Here is a 22,230-nt window from a genome sequence, read left to right as displayed (position 1 = left end):
CAATCACCTCTTGTATATTAATTTTTAAGTTTTCTCCTTTACATCTTTTTTTTTTTTTAATATCCTATTATAAAAACCGGTAGGACATCACTTAAAAGTTTTAGAGATGGAACAAATTAGGACCCGTCCACAATTCTACGTACCCACCGAGACCCCCTCGCCATGCTTCTGGTCCTTCCTTACGTATGTTTTTCACACTTAGGGCAATGTTGCGCATAGAACCATGTTTTTTCTTTCTTTTTCACTGTTTTTAATTAAAAACATTTTTTTTAAGGTTTATTTTTGAGAAAGAAAGAGAATAGAGCATGTATGCTAAAGCAGGGGAGGGGCGGACAGAGAGGGAGACCCAGGATCTGAAGCAGGCTCTGTGCTGACAGCAAAGAGCCTGATGTGGGGCTCGAACTCAGGAATTGTGAGGTCCTGACCTACGCTGAAGTCGATCGCTTAACTGACTGAGCCACCCGGGTGCCCCAAGTCATGTTTTTTCTTAAATTACCACATTCATAAACAAGCTTCTGCTACCAGTGACGGGTGCCCAGCAGCGCAGCGCCTCGTGCAGTCCTGGTGCCTCTGTCTGCCGTGGACACGGAGAGGCCGCATCCGGCTGTGCGTGCCCCGTCGTTTCTCAGGTGCAGCCCCGGGAGTGAAGGTGGAAGCTGTCTGTGCCGAGGGACCCTTGGGACCGCTCGCGGCCGCGCTAAGAGAGCTCAGAGCCGCGATGACGGACCCCACGCAGTATGACGGTGAGGACACGGCCGTGCGCGGGGCCGTCTGCAGTGGGTGTCGGGAGGGACGAGTGGACGTCCAGCCGTGGCCAGGGCTCAGCGTGACGACAGCGCTGGCGGATGCTGAGGACTTGCCTCCTTTCGCCTGGGATGGGATGGGAGACGGGTCTGTCGCTCAGGCTGTCGCAGACCCTCAGCAGGTTGAATTCTCTGCCCTTGGAGCTCCTGGCAGGCAGAGCAGGTAATGAGGAGGAAGAAAAGCAGCGGCACCAAGGTGTGGGGTTTCCTTTCTTAACTGAGGAGCTGTAACCCTGAACACTGGGTCTCTGCTTCTGCGTGACCGTTTTCTGTAAAATGGTGAGTCGTGAATGAATCACCTCATGTGGTGTGTGGCAGTCCATGAAATAAAATGCTCACTTCCCCTACTCTGGAGATTTTTGGTAGGGAAAATGTAGAATCTAATGGAAAAAAGCCGTGTTTTTCCTGGTACCCGTAAGAGATTTTTATAGATGATAAACCCATTTTATTCAAACCAGGACAGGATATCCCACGAGAGCCTCACAGAGGAAATATTAACGGCACCGCCTCAGTTTCCCTCGCTCCCTGTAGCATCTCCTCCGCGACCGTAGGGGCCTGGCCTTGCCGAACTGCGCTCCTGCAGAATTTGGCGTGAGGGGACGCTGAGGTCTGCGTCAGCCTTGTTGCTCGCGGTAGTTTCCGTTTCCGGCCAGCACGGTCGGCCTGTCGCCTGACCTCCGGTGCCCGGAGGCTGTGGCTCCTCGCCTCTGGCAGACCGACCGTGGGGCGTGGAGCAGACGTGGTGCCGTGTGGGAGGGTTGGCCTGCGACTTCAGATGGAGAACATGCATACAGGGTGAAAGAGAACCGCCCAGATGATCCCAGGCCGTGAGGACAGCTGTCATGCTCGCCCGCAGCGTGCTCCCACCGCCCGGCTGGCGGAGGAGCGCCGCCCTGGGGCTCGTGGCCCTGGGAGCGCCGGAGACGGGGCTGCCGTGAGCCGCTGCGCGCGGGAACGCCGGCGCCCCCTGCAGGCAGCCCGTTGCGAGCGGGAACGCCATCGCCCCTGCAGGCAGCCCGCGTTCCCCTGCTCGCCTAACTGGGTTTCTCTACGTGCAGTTGTGGCTGCTCGGGTGGCAGTTGTTTCTGAGCGGCTCGGCGCCGCCTTGGGCCGCGCTGAGGAGGACGGCAGCTCTGGGGGGTCGCAGATTCAGCTCAGCGTCCTCACGCCAGGCCTGGAGCAGCAGGAACGGGAGGTGAGTGTGGGATGCCTGGCCTATGCTGCCGAGCGGGGCCGGATTGTGTAAGAAGTCCCGGGTGTGCGGGCCTCCTCTCCACCCCGAGTTTTGCCAGGCGAACCGTGTAGGTGGAAACGACAGCCGGGAGCCGGGCAGTGTGGGGCCTGGGCTCAGCCGGCCCCGGCCTGTTTGTGTACAAACTTCTCAGGTTTCTAGAGGAGAACACACAGCGGAACCCATCTGTGGCCCCAGAGCCCAAAACGGTTTACTCCTTGGCCCTGTGCGGACGAGGTGTGCTGAGCCTGTTCTCTGCTGTGAAATTTCACAACGCCTGGCCTGCTGTCTCCCAGGACGTGGGAATGGGGTTCTGGTGCCAGTCGGTGTGATGGTTTCCTCTCCAGACGCAGGCCTGCCTTACTTACGCGTTGCCCTCCGGGACTCTGAGCTCTCGGTGACCGTCTGTCTCTCTCAGGTCGCGGACCTCCTGCTGACGTGTTTTTGTCAGAACCTGATCGTAGCTTCCAGCTTCGCCTCGCCAGACAGGTAGAGGCTGGGGGTTTTCACTGGGCGCTTTGGGGCTCTGCTGGGGGCGGCCGGGGTGCTCGGAGCACGCCTCCCTCGGGGAATGGGGTTTCTCCCTGTTTTCCGTGATGAGGGGCAGGGCTGCCCACTCCTTGTCGACCTCCGACCCTTGGTCCTGGATCCTGCCTTCTGGCTTCTGTACCGGTTGGGGGTCCCAGGTGGGGTGGAGGGGCAGTGCGGAGTCTCGGCAGAGATGAAGCGTTCCCCCCGGAGACCTCGCCGTTGGGGGAACGGCCTACGTCTTTCTCGGGCACCCTTCGCTCCTCCGGAAGAATCCGTGGGAGGGCCGTGCAGGGCCAGGAGTGGCCAGACTGCCGGTCTCTGGCTGTCTCTGCAGGCAGGGCCCCTGGGCTTCTCGCTTGGTGACGGCCATGTGTGGACGCAGGCTCCTTCCTGTCGTGCTCACCAGGCTCTGCCAGCTGCTCCGTCACCAGGTACGGCCGCCGCCGCTGTCCGCCTGCCTGGGAAGTGGGCGCTGCCCTCCTTCCTGCAGAAACACTCTGTCCCGTTTCAGGGCCCGAGCCTGAGTGCCTCCCACGTGCTGGGGTTGGCCGCCCTGGTCGTCCACCTGGCCCAGTCCAGGTCTGTGCTCCCAGAGGTGCGTGTGGGCCTCCCTGCCCCCGCCGAGGGCCTGTCCGTCGCAGAGTTCTTCGGTAGCCTCCTGACGTTTAGGACCTCGGAGACCTCGCTCTTCTGCCTGAGGTGAGCTGCCCTCACATCCGCTGTGCCTCCCCGTGCTCGACAGAAGTCACATACTCCCCAAATGCAGTTGGTCAACACAGACATGCTCCACGGATAATCGTTCTGGAGTCTTGTGTTGTATTTACGTGTCTGTGTTTCTTTGTTTACAAAAACGAGGTAGTGCTACCTTAAAAACTGCTTCTGAAGACGCTCACAACGGACTGTAGACGTCCTTCCACGTTGGGAAGGGTTGTGAGCACCACCGGCTTTTGTCTTGGGGGCGCCTGGCGAGTGGTGGGACCCGTCCCCGGTTCCCCTGTGGTCAGCAGCTGCTTCTCTGGAGTGAGACCCTGCACGTGGAGCTGCCCTGTGTAGAGAGACTTGTCTCAGAGGGTTTCGGGGCCCATCCTTCTGCAGATCTGTGCCAGCGCGTGCCCCTACTGCCCCTCATTCACCGCCGTGCGCCAGACCCATTCCAGGACTGGGGTGGAGTCCCGCCCCTGCCTTCTGTGTGGGGGCGCCTGGCAAGTTGATGGTGTGGCGCAGGCAGCGTGGCAGGTGCCGGGGCAGGGCCCTGGGAGTCTAGGCCGAAGCGGGTACGAGGTGCATAGAGGAAGGGTCAGGGCGGGAGCCAGGAGGCTCCGGGAGAGTTGTGCGCAGGGGCCGGGACCGCAGTTCATGGAAAGAGCTGACAGGAGGCACAAGGGGATCGTAACTGGGCGAGGAGAGAGAACACGACGCCTGCCCTGGACCACGGCCCCCGACACCTGTGCCACCCCCACGGGAAGCACAGCGGCCCAGCCTCTCGGGCTTTGGGCAGCACAGACAGGCAGGCCCTGCTGGCGTCAGTCCTGACTTCCCCCGGGCCCCACGGTCAGTCTCTTCTCATGGGGCCCTTCCCTTCAACGCCTCACAACCCACCACAGGCGGGCAGAGGCTCCCCCTGAGTGAGGCTGAGTTTAGACGTGGGCGTGCTGCTCTCTTGTCCTGAAGACTGCTTTTTTTGTTTTTTAATGTTGATTTTTTGAGAGAGAGTGGGGAAGGGACGGCGGGGGGGCGGTGGTGGACAGAGGATCCGAAGCAGGCTCTGTGCCGACCGCAGAGAGCCTGACGCGGGGCTCGAACCCATGAACTGTGAGATTATGACCTGAAACCAAGTTGGACACTCAACCGAGTCACCCAGGTGCCCTGTTCTGGCCGTGGCTCTTCGGCGTGCAGGGACCGCAAGCCCTTATTTGCACAGTCTTACTGTTTGTGTGTTCTCTGGGCCTGTGCCTTCAGCGTAGATAGAGCTCAGATCCACGGTTGTGACTTGGGGGCGTTTCCCCGAGGCCTTGGGAGCTGGCCTGGCCTGGAGTAGAGGCCAGGGGCTAATCCTCAGGCCATCTGGTTTAGAAGGCACTCAGTTCACTTGGGTGAAATTCACACTTTTATTGCGTTCCTTGTTACGCACGGGTCGCATTTCTACATTATTTGTTTTCTATTTTCAGATTTTGTACAGCGGTGATTTCTTACTCTTTGTGTAAATATTCTTCCTTATCACGGGATACTCTGTGCAGCTGCTTGTCTCCAGCCCTCGTGAAGAAGGTGAGTCTGTGCAGTCCCTTTTCCCCGTTCTTGGAGTCTCCCGTTTCAACGCAGGTTTCTAGCCAAACGTCGGAGGTCTCTTGTCTGCCCACCCACGTCTCTGTGTGCCCGGTGTGCTGGTTAGTCATCAGACCATCTCTTCTCTGGGCCAAACGCTGCGTTTTTCTTCTGTTCTCAGAGTTAAGATGAAGGGATGAAAGATGACAAAGACCACAATTGTCCCCCACTCCCTTCCTCCCTCCCCCCTTCCCCCTTTCCTTCCTTCTTCCCTCCCCCCTCCTCCCTCCCTCCCTCCCTTATTCATTCTAACTGTTTTATTTATTTACTTTTTGTTGTTTTCACTTATTTATTTTTTGAAAGAGAGAGAGCAAGCTGGGGAGGGGCAGAAAGGGGGGGAGGGAGAGCATTCCAGGCAGGCTCCACACTATCCGCGCAGACCCTGATGTGGGGCTCGAGCTCACAAATGGCGAGATCAACGGTCCGAGGCTTGACCGACTGAGCCACCCCGGCACCCCCACACGTACATCGCATTTTTAAAAGAAATAGATACTGGTTTTTGTAAAACAGGTACACTAAAAGGTAAATATTCATGAAAAGTATCTTCTTACTTAAAGAAGAATTCTGAGTTTTGTCCAGAGACTTCCCTCATCTAGTGAATGCTCGTTATATTTATCCTAAGGCCAGAGAAATTTAAAGATGCGTGTCAGAAGCCTTCAGTGGCAAAAGTGAGCTTGAAGTTACAGTGGGAACCAGCATTCTTACTCGGGCGGAGTTTTAAGGAACACCTCACGGTGTTCAGCGCACATCTCCGTTGCGGGCGCCATTAGAATCCGCTGGGCTGGCCCTCCCCGGAGGGTCAAGTGGGGTCCGGGCACACTTGTGCCCCCATCGTTGGCGTTGAGGAACTTAGTCCCAGCTGCCAACATTTTGAAACGTGGAACAGAGATTAGAAGTGGCCCAGACAAGGAAGTCCCTGCCTCCACGTGTCCCTGGGGGCCCTCCCCCCGCCCCCTCAGCTCAGTAAACATGGGAAGAAGTCTAATCTCCTAATGGCAGAGATAAATCAATGAATTCACCGACACAGTGTTTTGCTTGTCCGGTCGGCACCCTCTCTTAGTGGAATCTCCGGTGCCAGCGGCGGTCTGGGAAGACCACCGTTCGCTGCCGTGGGGTCACCACCGCCGTGTGGAGGGCAGCCTGGAGCCCGCACTTCTGCCTCAGGTGTTAGGATCTACGGACAGGGCTGCTGACCGACGTGCCCTCTGTAACTGCACACGGGGCGCTGGCCGCGACCGGGGGACGGCCCAGGGTCTTCGGGCTGCCCTGCCCCCTGCGCACGGCCGGGTTACTGGCGTATCTTCTCAACTGCTTGCGACCCACGGGACACTGTCTCTCTTCAGTTTCAGTTCATTATACTGAGACTGTTCCCAGAAGCCCGAGATCCCCTCTGTCCGGAGGACACAGCCGACCCTCCCTGGAGGCCCTTGTGCCGGCCCTCTGCAGACTGGCAGCAAGCCGCCCTCTGTCTGTGGAAGCAGAGCACCTTCCAGGAACTGTCGAAGGAGAAAGAATTTCACGTAGGTCCCGCTGCCCCTTCCCTGCTTCTCCCCTGTTCTAACTCACAAGAGTTTGCGGGGAGATTGGGGGCCTCCGGAGGATGTGGCGGGCAGGCAGCTGGGCCCGACCCAGTGACCCTGGAGGGGCACCGAAGTGGCTTTGATTGAAATCGTTAGTTGGGATCGTTGCAGATTCACACACTTGTCAGAAATTAGAAAGGTCGTTTCCACTCTGCCCACTTTTCCTCGGCACTAACATTTTGTGGAAGATTTTGAGGTGAATGAAACATACTTCACACCTACCTGCCAGGCCCCCGTTTGGGGTGGGCTCCTCTGGGCAACGTCACTGTGAGCCTGGCCTGCTCCGGCCCCCCTGCCCACGCTGCCTCTTCGTAACTTCTCGTTTATTCCGTGGATGCTTATCTCCTTATTTTGGTCTTGAGAGGAAAAATTCTCGATTGTTTCATATATTTTTTCAATTCTCGCTACTGTTAATCCCATGAATGACCCCAGAGCGAGTGCGACGGTCTTTGTGTGACATAACGAGTCAAGAGCAGGGAACGCTAGCCGCCCACCTGCAGCGTAGCAGGTGGCTCAGGGCTGCTGTCCCGCCTGTGGATGATCACGGACGTGCTTCTCTTGGTTTTACCTGCTCCACGTCGCCGGGCTTTGGTCTTCACACGTAGGCAGCGTGCTGTGCGCGTGTTTCTGTGATGTGCCTTTTCACACACACCGTGAGGTTTTGAGATTGGTTCGTGTTAATGAGTGGAATTGTTCCAAGAATTTTATTACTTTTTAAGGTTTATTTTTTTTTGAGAGAGAGAGTTGGGGAGGGACAGAGAAGGAGAGAGAATCCCAAGCAGGCCCCGCACTGTCCGCACAGAGCCCAGCATGGGGCATGAACTCACGAACTGTGAGATCGTGACCTGAGTTAAAATCAAGAGCCAGACGCTTAACGGACTGAGCCCCCTAGAGGCCCCCCCAGGAATTTTAAATTAAGAAATAGGCTACCAGGGATATTTGGAGCATGTTACTACACATTTATTCTCTAGTTAACTTGCCCAACTCAAGTGGACTGGAAGATTATTTCCTGCCTCTGTTGTGCGGTAACCTGGGAGGTTTGCAGATGCCGCGGATCAACTTCAGAACCAGGCGGTGTGCTGGAGAATTCAGTTTAAAAGTGCCAGTTGGAACCGTTTCATCAGCTTCACAGTCAGACGTAACCTAAGCCACATGTGGGGGCTTGGCGCCAGCACCTCAGTCAGTCGGCAGGAAGCGGCTGAGAACGGACACGAGTGTAGGCACTGCGGCCTTCCTCTGAGTCTTTCTGCTGCGATGTGTGACATCGGAGGGACTGTGCAGCAGACTCACAAGGCTGACCTGTGCTCTCCGCGTCCCATCCTCACCGTCGTGTTCATTTGGTCCTTTTCCTCTCAGTTAACTTACAGAGACTGGTTACGGCTGGAACTAGAAATTGAACCTGAGGTCGACTGTCTTTCAGATACAGAAAGGTAAGTGTTGAAGGGGATCTGCCCTTGACAGTGGTACAAGGCGTTATGCGTTGTCTTAAAGCCTAAGTCTTGTCGTTACATCTCAGTGTTCTATTTGATATATATACCTATGAGCACAGTTGCATTCATTCATTCCTTAATTCAAGAAACGTTTATGGAGCTCCTAGTGTGTGCCACGCACTTCTAGAATGTTCTAGAAACTGGGAAGTGCGTTGTGATGAGACAAGTCTGCCCCTCTGGTACCTTTGTGCGCTTCTACTCCAACGCCCCTGACTGGGCACCCTCACCAGGTGTCAACCTGAGCAGGCCGGGCGGCAAGCAGGCGGGCAGACAAAATGGATTAGAAGTAGGGGTGCACGCTCAGGACCCCACGGTTAGGGGGCGCATCAGGGGGCAGATGTACATGCCTCAGGTGGGAGAAGAGCAGGCGGGGCGACCGTCGTGAGGGGCTGTGGTGGAGTCCTGGCCCTCTGGGGTCCTGAGGGAGCTTGCCAGAGTTCTCAGCTGGCGCGGCCGGCTGGGCAGGCGGAGGGCTGACGGGTGCCGTGTGCAGCACTGGCTCTGAGCTGGTGGAGCAGGTCCCTGGGCCAATTACTCAGACCACAGGGACGGGGGATGTGCTGTTCTGGGCGTGAGCGTGGGGTGCTGGCAAGCCCCTGCCTGTGGGGCTGTGGGAGTCAGGGAGGGAAATGTGCTGTAGGTGCAGTGGAGCTGGTGGGGCACAGGAACCCTGGGGGCAGCGGAGGGCAGGGGTCAGCCTGAGCCGTCCTGAGCCACCGTCCCTGTGCAGTCAGAGATGCGGCTCGCATGCCGGGGGTCGGGGGGGTGGGGGGTTGGGATTCTGTCCCGTGGTGTCAGATTGCAGAGGAAGTCAGAACCGTGGAAAGAACTGCTTTTCCGACAAGGTGGACGTCTGCTTGCTTCTCGGGTCTGTGTCAGCCAGCTGTGAGTGCTTTCTGCGCAGGCGCACGCGCCCTGGGGTCTCCCCGCTCTCCCTCCTCTCTTTCCACTGGGAAAAGGAAAAGAAGGAATTCATTTTTTGGCGTGAGGATCCATAATAAGCATTTCTTACCCTCAGGTCACTGTGTGCTAAGTTGTGCTTAGACCTTTTCTGTTTTCATTCAACAGGCAATGCTCAGATACATTGTGTAACAGTTTCAGATGGCCTGGGCGAAGCACCAGCCTTTATAACCTCTGTTCCTTGCCCACGTGTGGGTTTATGGAAACGTCTTCCTCGTGGCTCTTTGTGCATAAATAGACTACAGTGTCATGTGCCTCTCTTGCTGCGGCTTTAGTTAGTACGTCCTCAGGATCCTTCCCATGAGCACCTGCAGAGTCTGGGCCAGATGTGGGCATCTTTGCCGACGGACCCTGGAATCACGACCCTGGGGATGGCCCCCGAGGAGGCCTTGGTTGCGGCAGAGGGCCTTCTCGCCCCCCGCCATTGTCGTGCCGCTGGCTGTGGGCTCTCGTCCTGGCTCCCGGCACCACCGGTTTACAGCCTTTCCCAGCACAGACCTTGGTGTTTGCTGTTGCAGGTGGGACTTCCAGCAGTGGGCGATCCATGAGCACTTCCTCCCCAAGCCCTCGGCCGCGGGCGGCTGCGACGGGGACCTGCAGGTGGCGTGCGCAGTTCTCGTCGACGTGCTGATAGACTTCCGCCAGAGGTTGGGAAGGCTGATGCCGAGAAGCATCTTACTTTTAGTCTCGATTCTTCCAAGGTGTTTTGTCTGTCCGCTTTGTGTTTGACAAAGCACAACTGAACGCGTCCTGCTAGTGGGTCTGAGTCTGTGCGGGGTAAAGGTAAGCTTTCCGGATCCGTTTTCTTTGTGTGCAGATTTGCCAGCGGCAGTGACTTGTCTTTCTGCTGTCATCCGACATGTGGGTCGTAAGCGTAAAGGGTGGAAGAAGTCGGCGGCCGGTGGTACCCTCCTAGAGGGCTGCAGTGCGGACGTGGGCTCGCTGCCGTGGGGCAGAGCTCCCCGTACCGTGCCCGCTGGGCTGGGCCGTTAGCATCTTTGTCCTCCTATTGCGTGAAGGTGATGAGTAAAGTCAATTCCTTTTTCCACATTTTGGGGGATGTATTACTTCCATCCTAGAAAACCAGTCTTGTTACCCTCGTTCCCCTTTGCCTCCCGCTGCGCCTCTTCTCCACAAGGATCTGTAAACGTGTCGCCTGGTTAGCGGAATTCTTGCGAACTCACATTTCAATACAACCGACGGCGCTGGAGTTCTTCCTGCCACGCCTGGTGGCTGGGAGCGGCACGTGCGGCACCAGGCAAATGGACGTTGGGGCCAGGCCTCTTGTTCTCAGTTTTTCTCCTGGGAGGGATGAACGAGTACGTGTGCACGGAATGAAATCAGTGTCTCCACCCCTTCCCTGTCCCCCGGCTCCTGGCCACCCTGAATCTGTTTTATGTCTCTGGATTTGTCAGTCCTGTCACACAAATATGTGTGTGACACATTGTGTCTGGCTTACTTGGAATAACGTTTTCAAGGTTAGTGTATATTGTAGCATGTCCGTCGAGTGACAAATGGATAAAGAAGACGTGGTGTGTGTGAAATTATATATAGAGAGAGAGAGAATGGAATATTACTCGCTGATCAAAAAGAATGAAGTCTTGCCACTTGCAACCACATGGGTGGAACTAGAGTAGATGATGCTAAGCGAAATAAGTCAGAGAAAGATAAATATCATGATTTCACTCATCTGTGGAATTTATGAAAGAAAACAGAGGAACATAGGGGAATAGAGAGAAAAATAAAAAGAGACAGGGAGGGGGCGCCTGGGTGGCTCAGCTGGTTAAATGGCTGACTCTTAATTTCGGCTCAGGTCACGATCTCCTAGTTTGTGGGACCGAGCCCCGTGTCAGGCTCTGTGCAGACAGCACAGAGCCCATTTGGGATTCTTTCTCTACCCCTCCCCTACTTTCTCTCTCCAAATAAACATGAAAAAAATTTTTTTAAAAGAGAGAGGGAGACAAACCATAATATACTCTTAAATACAGAGAACAAACAGGGCTGCTGGAGGGTGTTGGCTGGCGGGTAGATGGGCGATGGGCATTAAGGAAGGCACTTTTTGGGCCGAGCACTGGGTGTTGTAAGTGATTAATCACTAAATTCTCCTGAAATTATTATTACACTATATGTTAACTAACTAGAATTTAAATAAAATTTAAAAATGGATATATCGTAGCATGTATCAGAACTTCATTCTTTTTATTACTGAGTAGTATCCCATGGAAGGATGGACCACGTTTTGTTTATTCATTAGTTGATGGACATTGGGTCTTCCCCTTTTGACTATGAATAATTCTGTTAAGAACATTTGTGTACAGGCTTTTCTGTGGTCCTGTGTTTTCATCTCTTTTGGGCATATGCCTAAGAATGGGGTATGCTGTGTTATACTTTAACTTTTTTAGGAACTACCAGACTGTTTTCCAGCATCAGAGGGTTCCAGTTCCTCCCCGTTATCATCAACATAGTTGTCATTATCTTTTACTTATACCCCTCCTAATGGACATGCACTGGCATATATCGTTATGGTTTTGATTTGTTTTTCCCTGGTGGCTATTGATGTTGAACATATTTTCATTTACGGGTTGGCAATTTGTGTATCTTCTTTGAAAATGTCCTATCCTTTGCCCATTTTAAAATTGGGATGTTTTATGGAGTTGTGTTCCTTATGTATGCTATATACCACATCCTTATCAGATATGAGTGGCAAATATTTTCTCCCCTTCTGGGGCGCTTGGGTGGCCCAGTTGGTTGAGCATCCGACTTCGACTCAGGTCATGATGTCATGGTTTGTGGGTTCAAGTCCCACGTCGGGCTCTGTGCTGACAGCTCAGAGCCTGGCGCCTCCATCAGATTGTGTCTCCCTCTCTCTCTGCCCCTCCCCCACTCATGCTCTGTCTCTTGCTCTCTCGAAAAGAAACATTAAAAATTTTTAAAAACAATAATAAAAATAAATTTTGATGAAGTCTAATTTATCTTTTTAATTTTAGCTCTTAATTTAGGTCTTTGATTAATTTGAGTTAATTTTGGTATATGGAATAAGGAAGGGATCCCTTTTCATTCTTTTGCATGTGGACATCCAGTTGTCCCAGCACGTTTTGCGGAAGAGACCGTCCTTCCCCATTAAATGGTCTCAACCTCCTTGCCGAAAATCAACTAACCATACGTGTGAAAATTTGTTTCTGACCTTTTCTTATTGAGATGGTGTTTATGTCTGTTCTTATGCCAGTATCGCAGTTTTGATTACTGAAGGCTTGTAGGAAATTTTAAATCGGGAAATGTGAATCCCTCAACAACCCCCCCCCCCACGCCCCCCACCCCCCTGCCCAAGATTGTTTTGGGTATTCTACGTCCATGCGATTCCATCTGAATTTCAGGATCAGTTTGTCAGTTTTAACATAATCAGCTGGGATTCTGCTAGGATTGCACTGCATCTGTAGATGCACGTTAGCACTATTACCATTTTACCAATACTGAATCTTTGTGAACTTTCTTTCAACAGTATTTTATAGTTTTCAGTGTACGTGTCTTTTTAAATTTTTTTTCTTTTTTTCAACATTTATTTATTTTTGGGACAGAGAGAGACAGAGCATGAACGGGGGAGGGGCAGAGAGAGAGGGAGACACAGAATCGGAAACAGGCTCCAGGCTCCGAGCCATCAGCCCAGAGCCCGACGCGGGGCTCGAACTCACGGACCGCGAGACCGTGACCTGGCTGAAGTCGGACGCCCAACCGACTGCGCCACCCAGGCGCCCCTCGGTGTACATGTCTTAAACCTCGTTGGTTAAATTTATCCTGAAGTGTTTTATTCTAACACCATTGTAAATGGAATTATTAATTCCACTCTTGGTGGTTTAGAAAAATACAACGGATTTTTGTATATTGATCTCATGTCCTGCAACTTTGTGAACTTACTTGCTTTAGTAGTTTTTTTTATTGGTGATTCTTTAGGATTTTCTATATACAAGATGTCATCTCTGAATAAGATGGTTTAACTTTTTCCTTTACAATCTGAATGCCTTTTATGTCTTTTTCGGAGTGAACTATCCCAGCTAGAACTTCCAGTGCAATGTTGTATGGAAGTGGCAGAGAGGACAACTTTGTCTTATTTCTGGTCTTAGGAGGAAAGCTTTCAGTCTTTCATCATTAAGTATGATGTGAACCGTGGGTTTTTCACAGATGGCCTTTATCAGGTTAAGGAAGTTCCTTTCTGGTCTTAGTTTGTTGAGTGTTTTTATCATGAAAGGGTATTGAATTTTGTCTAATGTTTTATGTGTGTCTATTGAGATGATCGTATGGTTTTTGTTTTCTTATCCTATTGATACTTGTATTACATTGATTTTAGGGTGTTGAACCAACCTTGCATTCTTAGAATAAATCCCACTTGGTCATGGTACATAATTGTTTCAGGATGTTGTACGATTGGGGTTGCTAGTATTTTGTGTGTATGTTTTGTTGTTCGTTGTTGAGGACTGTGGGTGTCACGTGGTCCTCTGGGACCTCCTGGCTCTGTGACCACACGCCAGTCTGGAGGCGGGAGGGGAGGCTGGAATGCCCGCACATCAGGAGATCCTTAGGAGGCTTTTGTTGTGTTTTGTTTCAGTTCGAGGAGTTACAACTACTCAGAGAATTCTGATTTGGTTCTCAGTGGCTGCCCAGGAAATCGGGATATTTTTTCCAGATTGCAGGTGAGCTAGAATATGTGAAACCCAGTGTTTCACTGCATCTATGTCATCTGCTATTAAGATTATTTTTATTTTTATTTTACAGAGAATGTGAGCCAGGGAGAGAGGTTTTTTGTTTTTATTAATTTTGAGAGAGAGTGCACGCAAGTGGGGGAACGGCAGAGAAAGGGAGAGAGAGAGAATCCTCAGCAGGTATGCTGTCAGTGCAGAGCCTGATGCTGGGCTCGAACCCACAAACCACGAGATCATGAACTGAGATGAAGTCAGATGCTTAACCGACTGAGCCACCCAGGCGCCCCTTGGGAGAGAGAATCCTAAGCAGGCTCCACACTCAGCGTGGAGTGTGATGTGGAGCTGCAGTCCACAACCCTGGGATCATGACCTGAGCCGAGAGTCGGACACTCAACTGACTTAGCCACCCAGGCACCCCAAGATGTTTATTAGAAATATCCGCAACGGGTCCCGAGGCTCCCCAGCAGAATGAAAACCAACATCGTGCATATAAGGTCCCAGACCCAGAGGGCCAGTGGGCTCACTTCACCAGTGAGTATCACAAAAAATGCAGAAACAGAAGCTGTGGTGCCAGAACCATCTCCGGGCTTTGGGACGTTTGAAATCTGAAAATAGAGGCAATGGAGCAAATAGCAGCTTCAGCAGTAACATGATTGCTCTGCACCGCTGTCTGCTTTTTAGCTCTCGGCTGCTCTGTTTGGATGCCAGCCTCTGAGAAATGACGTAGCTAGCCCCCCCACTTGCCAAAGGAGGGCTTAGCGACTGTTCCACAGGGTCACCCGGCACCTCCACAGGCTGGCGGGTTCTCGTCACCGAGGCAGGCGCACTTCAGAGGGCGTGGAAACGGGGCTCTCGTTTGGAAGTGAAACGTATAGTTTTCCAGTCCGAGTACCTGTTCGTCTCGGGTCTTTTCAGGGTGCTTAAAGTCGGACCCTGTGAGTGGGCTCTGGGGTCAGAGTGCAGACCGTGCTCGCTCTGGTTCCGTGTCCACAGCGTACACGGGGAATCTGTACCTCTGGAAGTACACGGGCAGCTCCTCGTTAACAGGATTCTGGGTGTGGATCTCGCACTTGCTCGTGGTGTTTCTGCTTTCCAGGTGCTTGAATAGAGAGAATGTGGGGAGTGACAGAAGCCATGGAGGGGGAGGTCCGGAACACTGGGGAAATGTACCTACCGATGACTAAAACATCCCACAAAGAAGAGCTCCCAGCCCCCTCATCTTGCCCTTCTGTCCGCCGCATCCGTCATAACTGGCTGTGGTGGGGGGTGAGCGGGGAGGGCGGACAGTGCATCCTGGGGCTTGGGGTCACGTGTGGCAGGGACGATGCTTTGCAGTGGGTGCTTGGCTTTTTCTGTCTCTACATCTGAATGTGCGCAGACACCGCACACACTTTGTGCTTTCGGTCTACAGGCATTTATCGAGTGCCTGCTGTGTACGTGCCTCCCGTCCGTAATTCGTCCTCAAATTTTGTGCACGCACACACCTGTGTGTAGTAAAAGAGCAAATGATAAACAGTAAAATGTTAGCCATCGGTGAAACTGGGTAACGGTGTTCTTTGTACTGTTCTTGTTCTATTTTTGCAACTTTTCAATGATTTCCAAGTAAAAACGCTTGTCCCGGTCATTCCTAGCTCCTCTTGGGAGACTCCCCCAAGCCCACCCAACCTCATTTCAGAGTCCTGAGTGGGGCTGACCGTCAGCCCGGATGGGTCAGCCAGCGCTGACCTGGAGCCAGCGATAAAAGTACGTGACCGTTTTGGTCTTGCTTTTTCCAGGAGATGGCTGCTGGCCTGGAGCAGGGCCCGGGGGCACCCCGCACTTGCTCTCCTCCTCAGGGGCACTTCCTTTTCGGAGTTTTCCGCAGACGGCTCCAGGCGCTGGCAAGCGGGTGGGATGTGGCCGCCCGCCTTCAGAGACAGCGGGAGCTGCTTGTGTACAAATGGTAACACAGCACTGTGGAGAGATTCTGTCTTAAATTGAATTTCTTTTCCATCGGTGACTTGTTTCCGTCCCCTATCCCCAGCCTGTGACGGCGTCTTCTCCTTGGTGTTCCCATGGAGATCAGGGTTTGAAGCTTTGCGTTAAAGCCTTCCTCTTCAGACTCAGGAGCTGCTTTGCCGAAAGCTGTAGCCTAAAGAATTCATGTCAAAATAAGGAAAACCCCGTGTGCCCAGAGATATTCATTGTCGCCACATTTATGAGTAGGAGGTCACGTCATTTCTGAGTTCCAGGGAATAGCTTGGTTAGGGGCACCTCTTACTTGGCTATTGCACAGCTCAAAAACGGGTCGTGGGGTAAGACCTCGTGCATGTCGGCAGTGGGTCCAGCAAGGCACAGTCCCAGGGAAGGACTCCGGTTCCGGGAGCGGGTAGGGAGGGTGGTTACAGACCAGAGCCCGAGCTCCCAGGGAGCGACGTGAGGCCAGGCCATCGCTGCTGACGCAGCTCTTTTTTGCCAGGATCCTCCTCGGTCTGCCCCCGTCTATTGTCGTCGGCCGCCCCCAGGCCGGCCAGCCAGCCGCACCTGACTGCACCGAGTTCTTCCACTTGGTCAACTCTGAGCTGGTAGGTGTGGGCGAGTGACCGTGGGCCCCGGGGACAGGGGCGATCGATCACTGGTTCTCGAAAACTCACGAGCGCATCTGTGGTCACTGGGAGCCAGTCACTCGAGTGTGTGTCGGACCACGTGGGATTGCTGAGGGAAAGAATGGGGTACTGCTCCGGGAGCCAGCAGTCGGGGCCTCTGTGTGCCCAGCCTCCTCCCACAGCCGGAGCCGGGGCCAGCGAGGCGCAGGCATGGGATGTGGCTCCCTTCCTCGACAGCTTCAGTCCTTTCCGGAGCTCTCCTCAACTTTCAGCCGCCAGGATCCGTGGAGTCTTGCACACCACGTGTCTCCGCTGCTTTCTAGTTTTGACATTTCGGGGGCACAGAAGCCAGAGGTGCCGCGAGGGCCACGGGTCCCACCAGTCTGCCCTGCTTCCGGCGTCCACGCTGCTCAGTGTCGGGGGCTCCACGAGCTTCAAGTGTCTTTTTAGTTCTTAAAAATGTACAAATGTGACTAGAGATTGAACTGAGGCCCCATTCTGTCACAGCTTTAAAAGGTGACTTAGAAGTCGGGGGAGATGAGACTAGGTGTTCTTTGGGTTCTTAGCAAAGGCTGCTTTCTTCAGAGCTCTCAAAAGGGCCCGTGAAGGCTGGCAGATGTGGAAACGGGCAGGACAGAGACGCAGACAAGGGGTGGAGAGGCGAGTTGCCATCCTGGCAACAGGGCCGTCAGAGTGCCGTCCTCCCCTCCTGGGTCGTGTTGGGGCCGAAGTGGGCAGGCTGGGGGCTCTGGCTGCACGGAGGAGCCACGTGAAGAGGCAGCGAGCCGTGCAAATCCTGGGCCAGCGTGCCCGAGGACAAAAGGCCAGATCTCTGGTCAGCAGTGGTGCTGTGACCTGGCTGCCATCTTCAAGGCGTGTTCTCACAGCTGGAGTCTGTCAGCAGACCCCCCCCTCCCCCCACCACCGCCGTCGGTTCCTTTCTCACTGGCTTATGCTGTTTTGCAGAGAAACTTCTCCCGTGGAAGCGCACTGACCCACGACCTCACAGTCCACTTCTTCAGGGTAACTGTCTCCCTCTGAGCCTCCCCAGTCGCCTGCTCACACCAGTTGGGCCACGTCCTCTCACTTGTGCTTTGAGGCCACGGCGTCTTCCAGGGCCGGGGTGTACGTGCAAACCCCTGAGCTTCTGGCATGTTCTCTCCTCCAGGGGCTTCTCAGTGCCTGTTCACAAAGTGGAGACCCCTCCCTGACAGCAGACCTGGTCCTGACCGCGTGCCAGACTGAGTGCCCCCTAGTCCTGACCTCTGCGCTGGTAGGCACGGCCGTCCGCTCAGGGCGCTCCCGGGGCTGGCGTGGTGACTGGGGACCCAGTTCTTGTCATGCAGGAGAAATGGGGGGAGGGGCGAATAGAACCCAGCAAAACGTAAGGGGGCAGGCTTCCCTGCCTGTGCCTGCCGGGAGGGAACGCGGGTGTGGGTTCACTGTGGTTCCGCGTTGGCACAAGGCGACCCCTAGTTGCCTGTGGTCCCCACCTCAGTTTCCCCTGTTCCGCGAGACCACCGTCTCGGGGCTTCAGAGAGGCGCTCAGCCTGGCCCTCGCGTGGCCTGACATTCTCGGGTTGAGAGCGTAGGCTTCTTTCGGGTGTCTTTTTAAGTTTATTTTGAGAGAGAGAATCCCAGGCAGGCTCCACGCTGTCAGCACAGAGCCCACCGCGGGGCTCCATCCCGCGAACCGGGAGATCACGACCCGAGCTGAAATCCAGAGGCCCCCCCGGTGCCCTGCGCTCTTAGATTCCTGACAACAGGCAGCTGCCCTGGTTTCGTCAGCTGGAGCCCAGGCTCTGGCAGCCACAGGAGCCGAGCTGCCGCGCCCCCGAGGGTCTCCACTTTTCTCTTAGTCTGTGGCTCATTTGGGTGGCGTTCCCTGCAAGAGCCGTGGCGTGTGTCAAACACCCGCTCCGTCGTGTCATCTGCAGAGGAAGAGAAACCCCTCCTGGCACTGCCGTGGACCCAAGTGCACGGGGCACCACCCGAAGGCCGGAGGCGTGGGCGGGACGTGCGCCGCGCTGAGCGGTGCCCGCCGGCGGGTGGGCTCCGGTCTTCAGTGGTCACCTGAGGGTTCAGCATCTTGGCTGCGGGACTGAGGAGGTGTCCGGGTAGAGCCTCCCGGGACCTGCTCACTGGTGATCTCTCTCTTCTGGAAGTGGTGGTGGCCACGTCTGGAGCCCGAACTCCGTAGTCGGTGGAGGAGATGCCTCCAGGGCCCACTGCCCCAGGAGCTGCAGAGACTGTGGGAGGCCCAGCGGTTTGGCAGGAGGTAAGAGGGACGAGGGGACGGGGCGTGGCTGTTCTTTGGGACCCGCACTGGGTTATCTCCATGGACACGTTGGCCTTGACAGGCCATAGGGACAGGTCTGCCAAGAAAGGGAAGAAACAGACGCGACCTAGCAGGTTCCTGTCTGAGAAGCTCGAGAATGTTTCGGGAAAAACTGATGTTAGCAGGCCCCTGCCCAGCTTTGCTGCCCACCTACGCCCCTCCTCTCCTCTTATGCCTGCAGTCGGCCCAGGACTGACAGTGTCGGCATCACCACGGGGATGTGTTCGAGAGGCAGATCCGGTCTGCCCAGCTGGCGGTCTCCGGTGCCCGCCGGACTGGGGGACAGCGGTGTTCTTAGAGGCAGTCAGGAGAAGCTTACCCCACCCAGCCTCCTTTATCCCCGACATGCCCCGCATACCGCTCAGGGTCACGGGTGCCTGAAGTCCCAGAAGACCAGGAAGGCCAAATTCCTGCATTATATCCCATTCATTTTTGGCCTGGTTTTGAACCTGCTGGAAACCCTTTCTGGGAGAGAACCCGAGGGTCTGAGTGGCGGGGTCCAGGTCAGAGGCCTGTGCATCGCAACCCTCTTGCAAAGCTCAGCTAGTTGGGACCAGCTGCTCTGGCCAGGGCCCCACTCGTCCCCATGTCCACAGCATAGCAGCCTGTTAAGGAGATGGGAAACCCATCTCTAAGCCAGGGACGAGCCTGACACAGGCATATGGCTCTGCTGGGGGTTGCTGGGGACACAGACCTTGTTTCTGCTGGCTCTGAAGCCCCTCCCTGCACCACGTGAAGGTGGGCAGGGCTGGTGTCCTGACGGTTACGGGACCGAGGACTGGAGTTTTTCGACCACGACGGGGTTTTGAGGCTTCTGTGGTGACACACGTCTCTATCTCCTAGCTGCCTCCTCCCTGACACGGCATCCCCTGCGCCTGGCCCAGCCTGGCTCTCTGCTGCCGCACTTTACTTCGAAATCCAGCGAGCCGGGAAAGACTGCGTCAAGAGCCAGCTGGAGAGGCTGGGCTGCCAAGGAGAGGAGGCAAGATACGAAATTCTCTCACTTGTCTTTTCTGGCAAGCTTGCTTCTGACCCGTGCTCTGACCAGCTGCGTTTCTCATGGTTCACCTGCACCGCGCTTTTCCAAGGAGAGACAGGAAGGGCGGGGTCGTCCTGACTTGATGAGGAAGTGAAGTTTACCAGGTTGACAGGTTTAGTAATACTTGACCATCAAGTTCCCTTTTGATCTTAACTCGTGTCCTCTCCACAAGCCGCTGCCCCGCGGGGCCTTCTGCGCTCCTATTTGCACAGCCGGGGTCCCTCCAGGGTCTCCCCAGCTAAAGCACTGGTAAACTGGAAAGTCAGAGCACCCGGCCGGGGTGGGGGTGGGGGGGATGTTCAGTCGCTTAAGCGTCTGACTCTTGATTTCAGCTCAGGCCATGATCTCAGGGTTCCTGAGTTCAAGCCCCGCCTCCATCGGGCCCTGTGCTGACAGCATGGAGCCTGCTTGGGATTCTCTCTCCCTCTCTCTGACACTCCCCCGCCTGCACGCTCGGCTCTCTAAATAAACCTAAAAGTCAACCTGTCCAGGCTCTGGACATACACACCTGCCTGAGGTTTTTGGTAACTATAATGTAATGTGGAAAAACCCACAAGGGAGTTTCTTCTAAGTTTATTTTATTGAAAGTGATTTTAGTGGCTCCAAGTCTCCCAGGCCTGTGTGAGCTGAGGGGACAGTGTCCACACAGACCCCACCCAGCCAGGGTGTGTTCCAGCGGGTTGTGGCAGGTGGGCCCCTGTGTCTGGTCAGGGTGGGACGTGTGGGTTTTTCTCTAGGGATTTTATAAACTTCTCCACAAGAAGCCAAGGAGTGAGGCTGGGCGTAGTTCCCTGCAGCTCAGGGACAGCAACAGCCTGGTGTTTCACTGCTCTCACTTGTGCAAGCCATATTTAAAGGCTTACATAAAATGATCCAGTCGGTAAAAATTTATTCTCGAATTGTCTCTTTAAAATTTTTCTTCATAAGATCGACTTAGAGGAAAAAAAGAACAATGTCCTTAGAATTACTTTTTGAGGATACAATGTAGGGAATTTTATTTAAGTTTATGTATGTATTTTGGGGGAGGGAGAGAGAATCCCAAGCAGGCTCTGAGCTGTCCACGCGGAGCCCACACGCGGCTTGATCCCATGAACCGTGAGGTCACGAGCTGAGCCGAGCCATGAGGCGCCCCAGGGATTTAATGTAAGTGCACCCGTTTTGTTTGCAGCTGCTGGTGTTCCTGTTTTTCTTTTCCTTAATGGGCCTGCTTTCATCACATCTGACCCCACAAGGAAGACCTCATCAGGTAAGGTGACCTTTCCCACCGCGGGCCTGCATGACACCCCCGAGACCTCCTCAGTAGGGTGTCTGGGAGGACAGCCCCGGAACTTCTGTCTTGAAGGGTTTCTCAAAAGCGAGAACCCCTAGGCCTGTCCTTTGAGGTCTTACTTCAGGACTCAGGCACAAGGGTCCCTGGCCTGTTCCCCTACAGTCACCATTTAAGGCTCACAGGACACACGAAGGCTCCCCAGTGTGTGTGGCTGTGCTGATACTCACGACCTTCTAGTCAGCCTCCCTCTTCTGTGGGCCACAGGCTGTTGACACCCTGAAGGCTTTGGACATTTGTGCTGAGATTCTGGGGTGTTTGGAGAAGAGGAGGGTATCCTGGCTGGTGCTCTTTCAGTTGACAGAGACAGGTAAGAGGCCACTGAGACTTGATAGCAGGGGCCGACGGCCTGCGTCTGTCCTAGTTAGCCATCCGGGAACACAGGTGACCCAGCAGAGAGACAGGTTGTGATCCCCACTTCTTAATCTTTCTTCAGAAATAACTTTCAGATGGTTAAGAACGGGACCTGGGGCCTGACTTTACTAACTCATTTCCCAAAGTGTATCTTCTTGCCAAATACATTTATCTTGGGATAAATGCAGAATAAACTCATTTAAAGGACAAAAGAATCCCATGGGGGTGCTGAGTCCCAGGGTGCCGCTAGGCCTTCAGGCGGGGGACAGGGGGTCTGCCTGCCTCCGCCACCAGCCCTGCTCTCCAGAATGAGGACGTCGCCCCTCGTCGCCAGGCTCCTGACGTTCCGTGAACGTGCCGACCCGAGGGTAGGCGGGCACCCACGGAGCTGACTAAAGCCATCCCCTCTCGGTGTTGCAGGTGGCGGCCTGGGCCACGTCCTCCTCCGCCTGGCTCCAGATCAGTACGTCAGACTGCTGCCGTTCGCCTTCTACAGGTAACTGCACGTACTTCCCGGGTTGCTGCCAGAGCAATCCGGGAAGGAGTTCGTGCCCGCAGGGTCGTGCGTGGTCAGAGGAGGTGGTCCTCCCCTTCCCCCGGCCCGAGATCTCAGTACCACGGCGTGTCTCCCTCCAGACGGGAAAGATGCCTAGGACGTCATTCCTCAGATGAGCAGCTGCCGTGCTGATTGCCACTCACCTCTGTGAGGTCTCAGAGTCACTTGTGTCTCCTTATCTTCAGCCTTCTCTCCTACTTTGACGAAGACGCCCTCACCAGGGAGGATGCCTTCCTGCACGTTGCCGTCGACATGTACCTAAAGCTGCTCCGTCTCTTCGTGGCCGGGGAAACCAGTGCACTCTCCACCGTAGCCAGCAGGAGCCGGGAGCGCCGGGGCCAGGCAGGTGACACGCCTCACAGCCCTGTGACAGCCCAGCCCCTACTGGCACGGTGAGCAGATGGGGGCATCCTGACTCAT

General features: G+C 54.7%; 1 protein-coding gene and 1 long non-coding RNA gene across 14 annotated transcripts in view; one reads left to right on the top strand and one right to left on the bottom strand.

Moving 5' to 3' along the window:
* The window catches only part of FANCA (FA complementation group A), a 63,096-nt gene that overhangs the window by 38,713 nt on the left and 2,153 nt on the right, over positions 1-22,230 (top strand). For 4 of the 13 annotated variants that reach the window (XM_045440048.1, XM_045440047.1, XM_045440051.1 and 1 more), the window contains 20 exons: positions 630-743; positions 1,862-1,998; positions 2,453-2,523; positions 2,900-2,996; positions 3,077-3,264; positions 4,734-4,830; positions 6,231-6,407; positions 7,824-7,897; positions 9,436-9,564; positions 13,518-13,602; positions 15,387-15,553; positions 16,070-16,175; positions 17,163-17,219; positions 17,365-17,469; positions 18,362-18,474; positions 19,378-19,516; positions 20,742-20,819; positions 21,108-21,210; positions 21,675-21,750; positions 21,996-22,152. In XM_045440048.1, the coding sequence (XP_045296004.1) occupies positions 630-743; positions 1,862-1,998; positions 2,453-2,523; positions 2,900-2,996; positions 3,077-3,264; positions 4,734-4,830; positions 6,231-6,407; positions 7,824-7,897; positions 9,436-9,564; positions 13,518-13,602; positions 15,387-15,553; positions 16,070-16,175; positions 17,163-17,219; positions 17,365-17,469; positions 18,362-18,474; positions 19,378-19,516; positions 20,742-20,819; positions 21,108-21,210; positions 21,675-21,750; positions 21,996-22,152 (2,270 nt within the window). Of the gene's footprint in view, positions 1-629; positions 744-1,861; positions 1,999-2,452; positions 2,524-2,899; positions 2,997-3,076; positions 3,265-4,733; positions 4,831-6,230; positions 6,408-7,823; positions 7,898-9,025; positions 9,332-9,435; positions 10,396-13,517; positions 13,607-15,386; positions 15,554-16,069; positions 16,176-17,162; positions 17,220-17,364; positions 17,470-18,361; positions 18,475-19,377; positions 19,517-20,741; positions 20,820-21,005; positions 21,224-21,674; positions 21,751-21,995; positions 22,157-22,230 lie in introns of those variants that run through there. The other 9 variants (XM_045440052.1, XR_006702094.1, XR_006702093.1 and 6 more) reach the window with 9 other exon arrangements.
* On the bottom strand, positions 4,453-6,235 carry LOC123577807. The gene is made up of 2 exons (XR_006702100.1): positions 5,593-6,235; positions 4,453-4,998 (listed from the first exon to the last, which is right to left on the bottom strand). It is a non-coding gene; the product is annotated as an uncharacterized LOC123577807 (long non-coding RNA).

Source organism: Leopardus geoffroyi, chromosome E2 (genome assembly GCF_018350155.1).
Source record: "Leopardus geoffroyi isolate Oge1 chromosome E2, O.geoffroyi_Oge1_pat1.0, whole genome shotgun sequence".
Taxonomy (NCBI): Eukaryota; Metazoa; Chordata; class Mammalia; order Carnivora; family Felidae; genus Leopardus; species Leopardus geoffroyi.
Note: the sequence above shows the minus strand (reverse complement) of the source record. Positions and strands in the feature narration are given on the sequence as shown.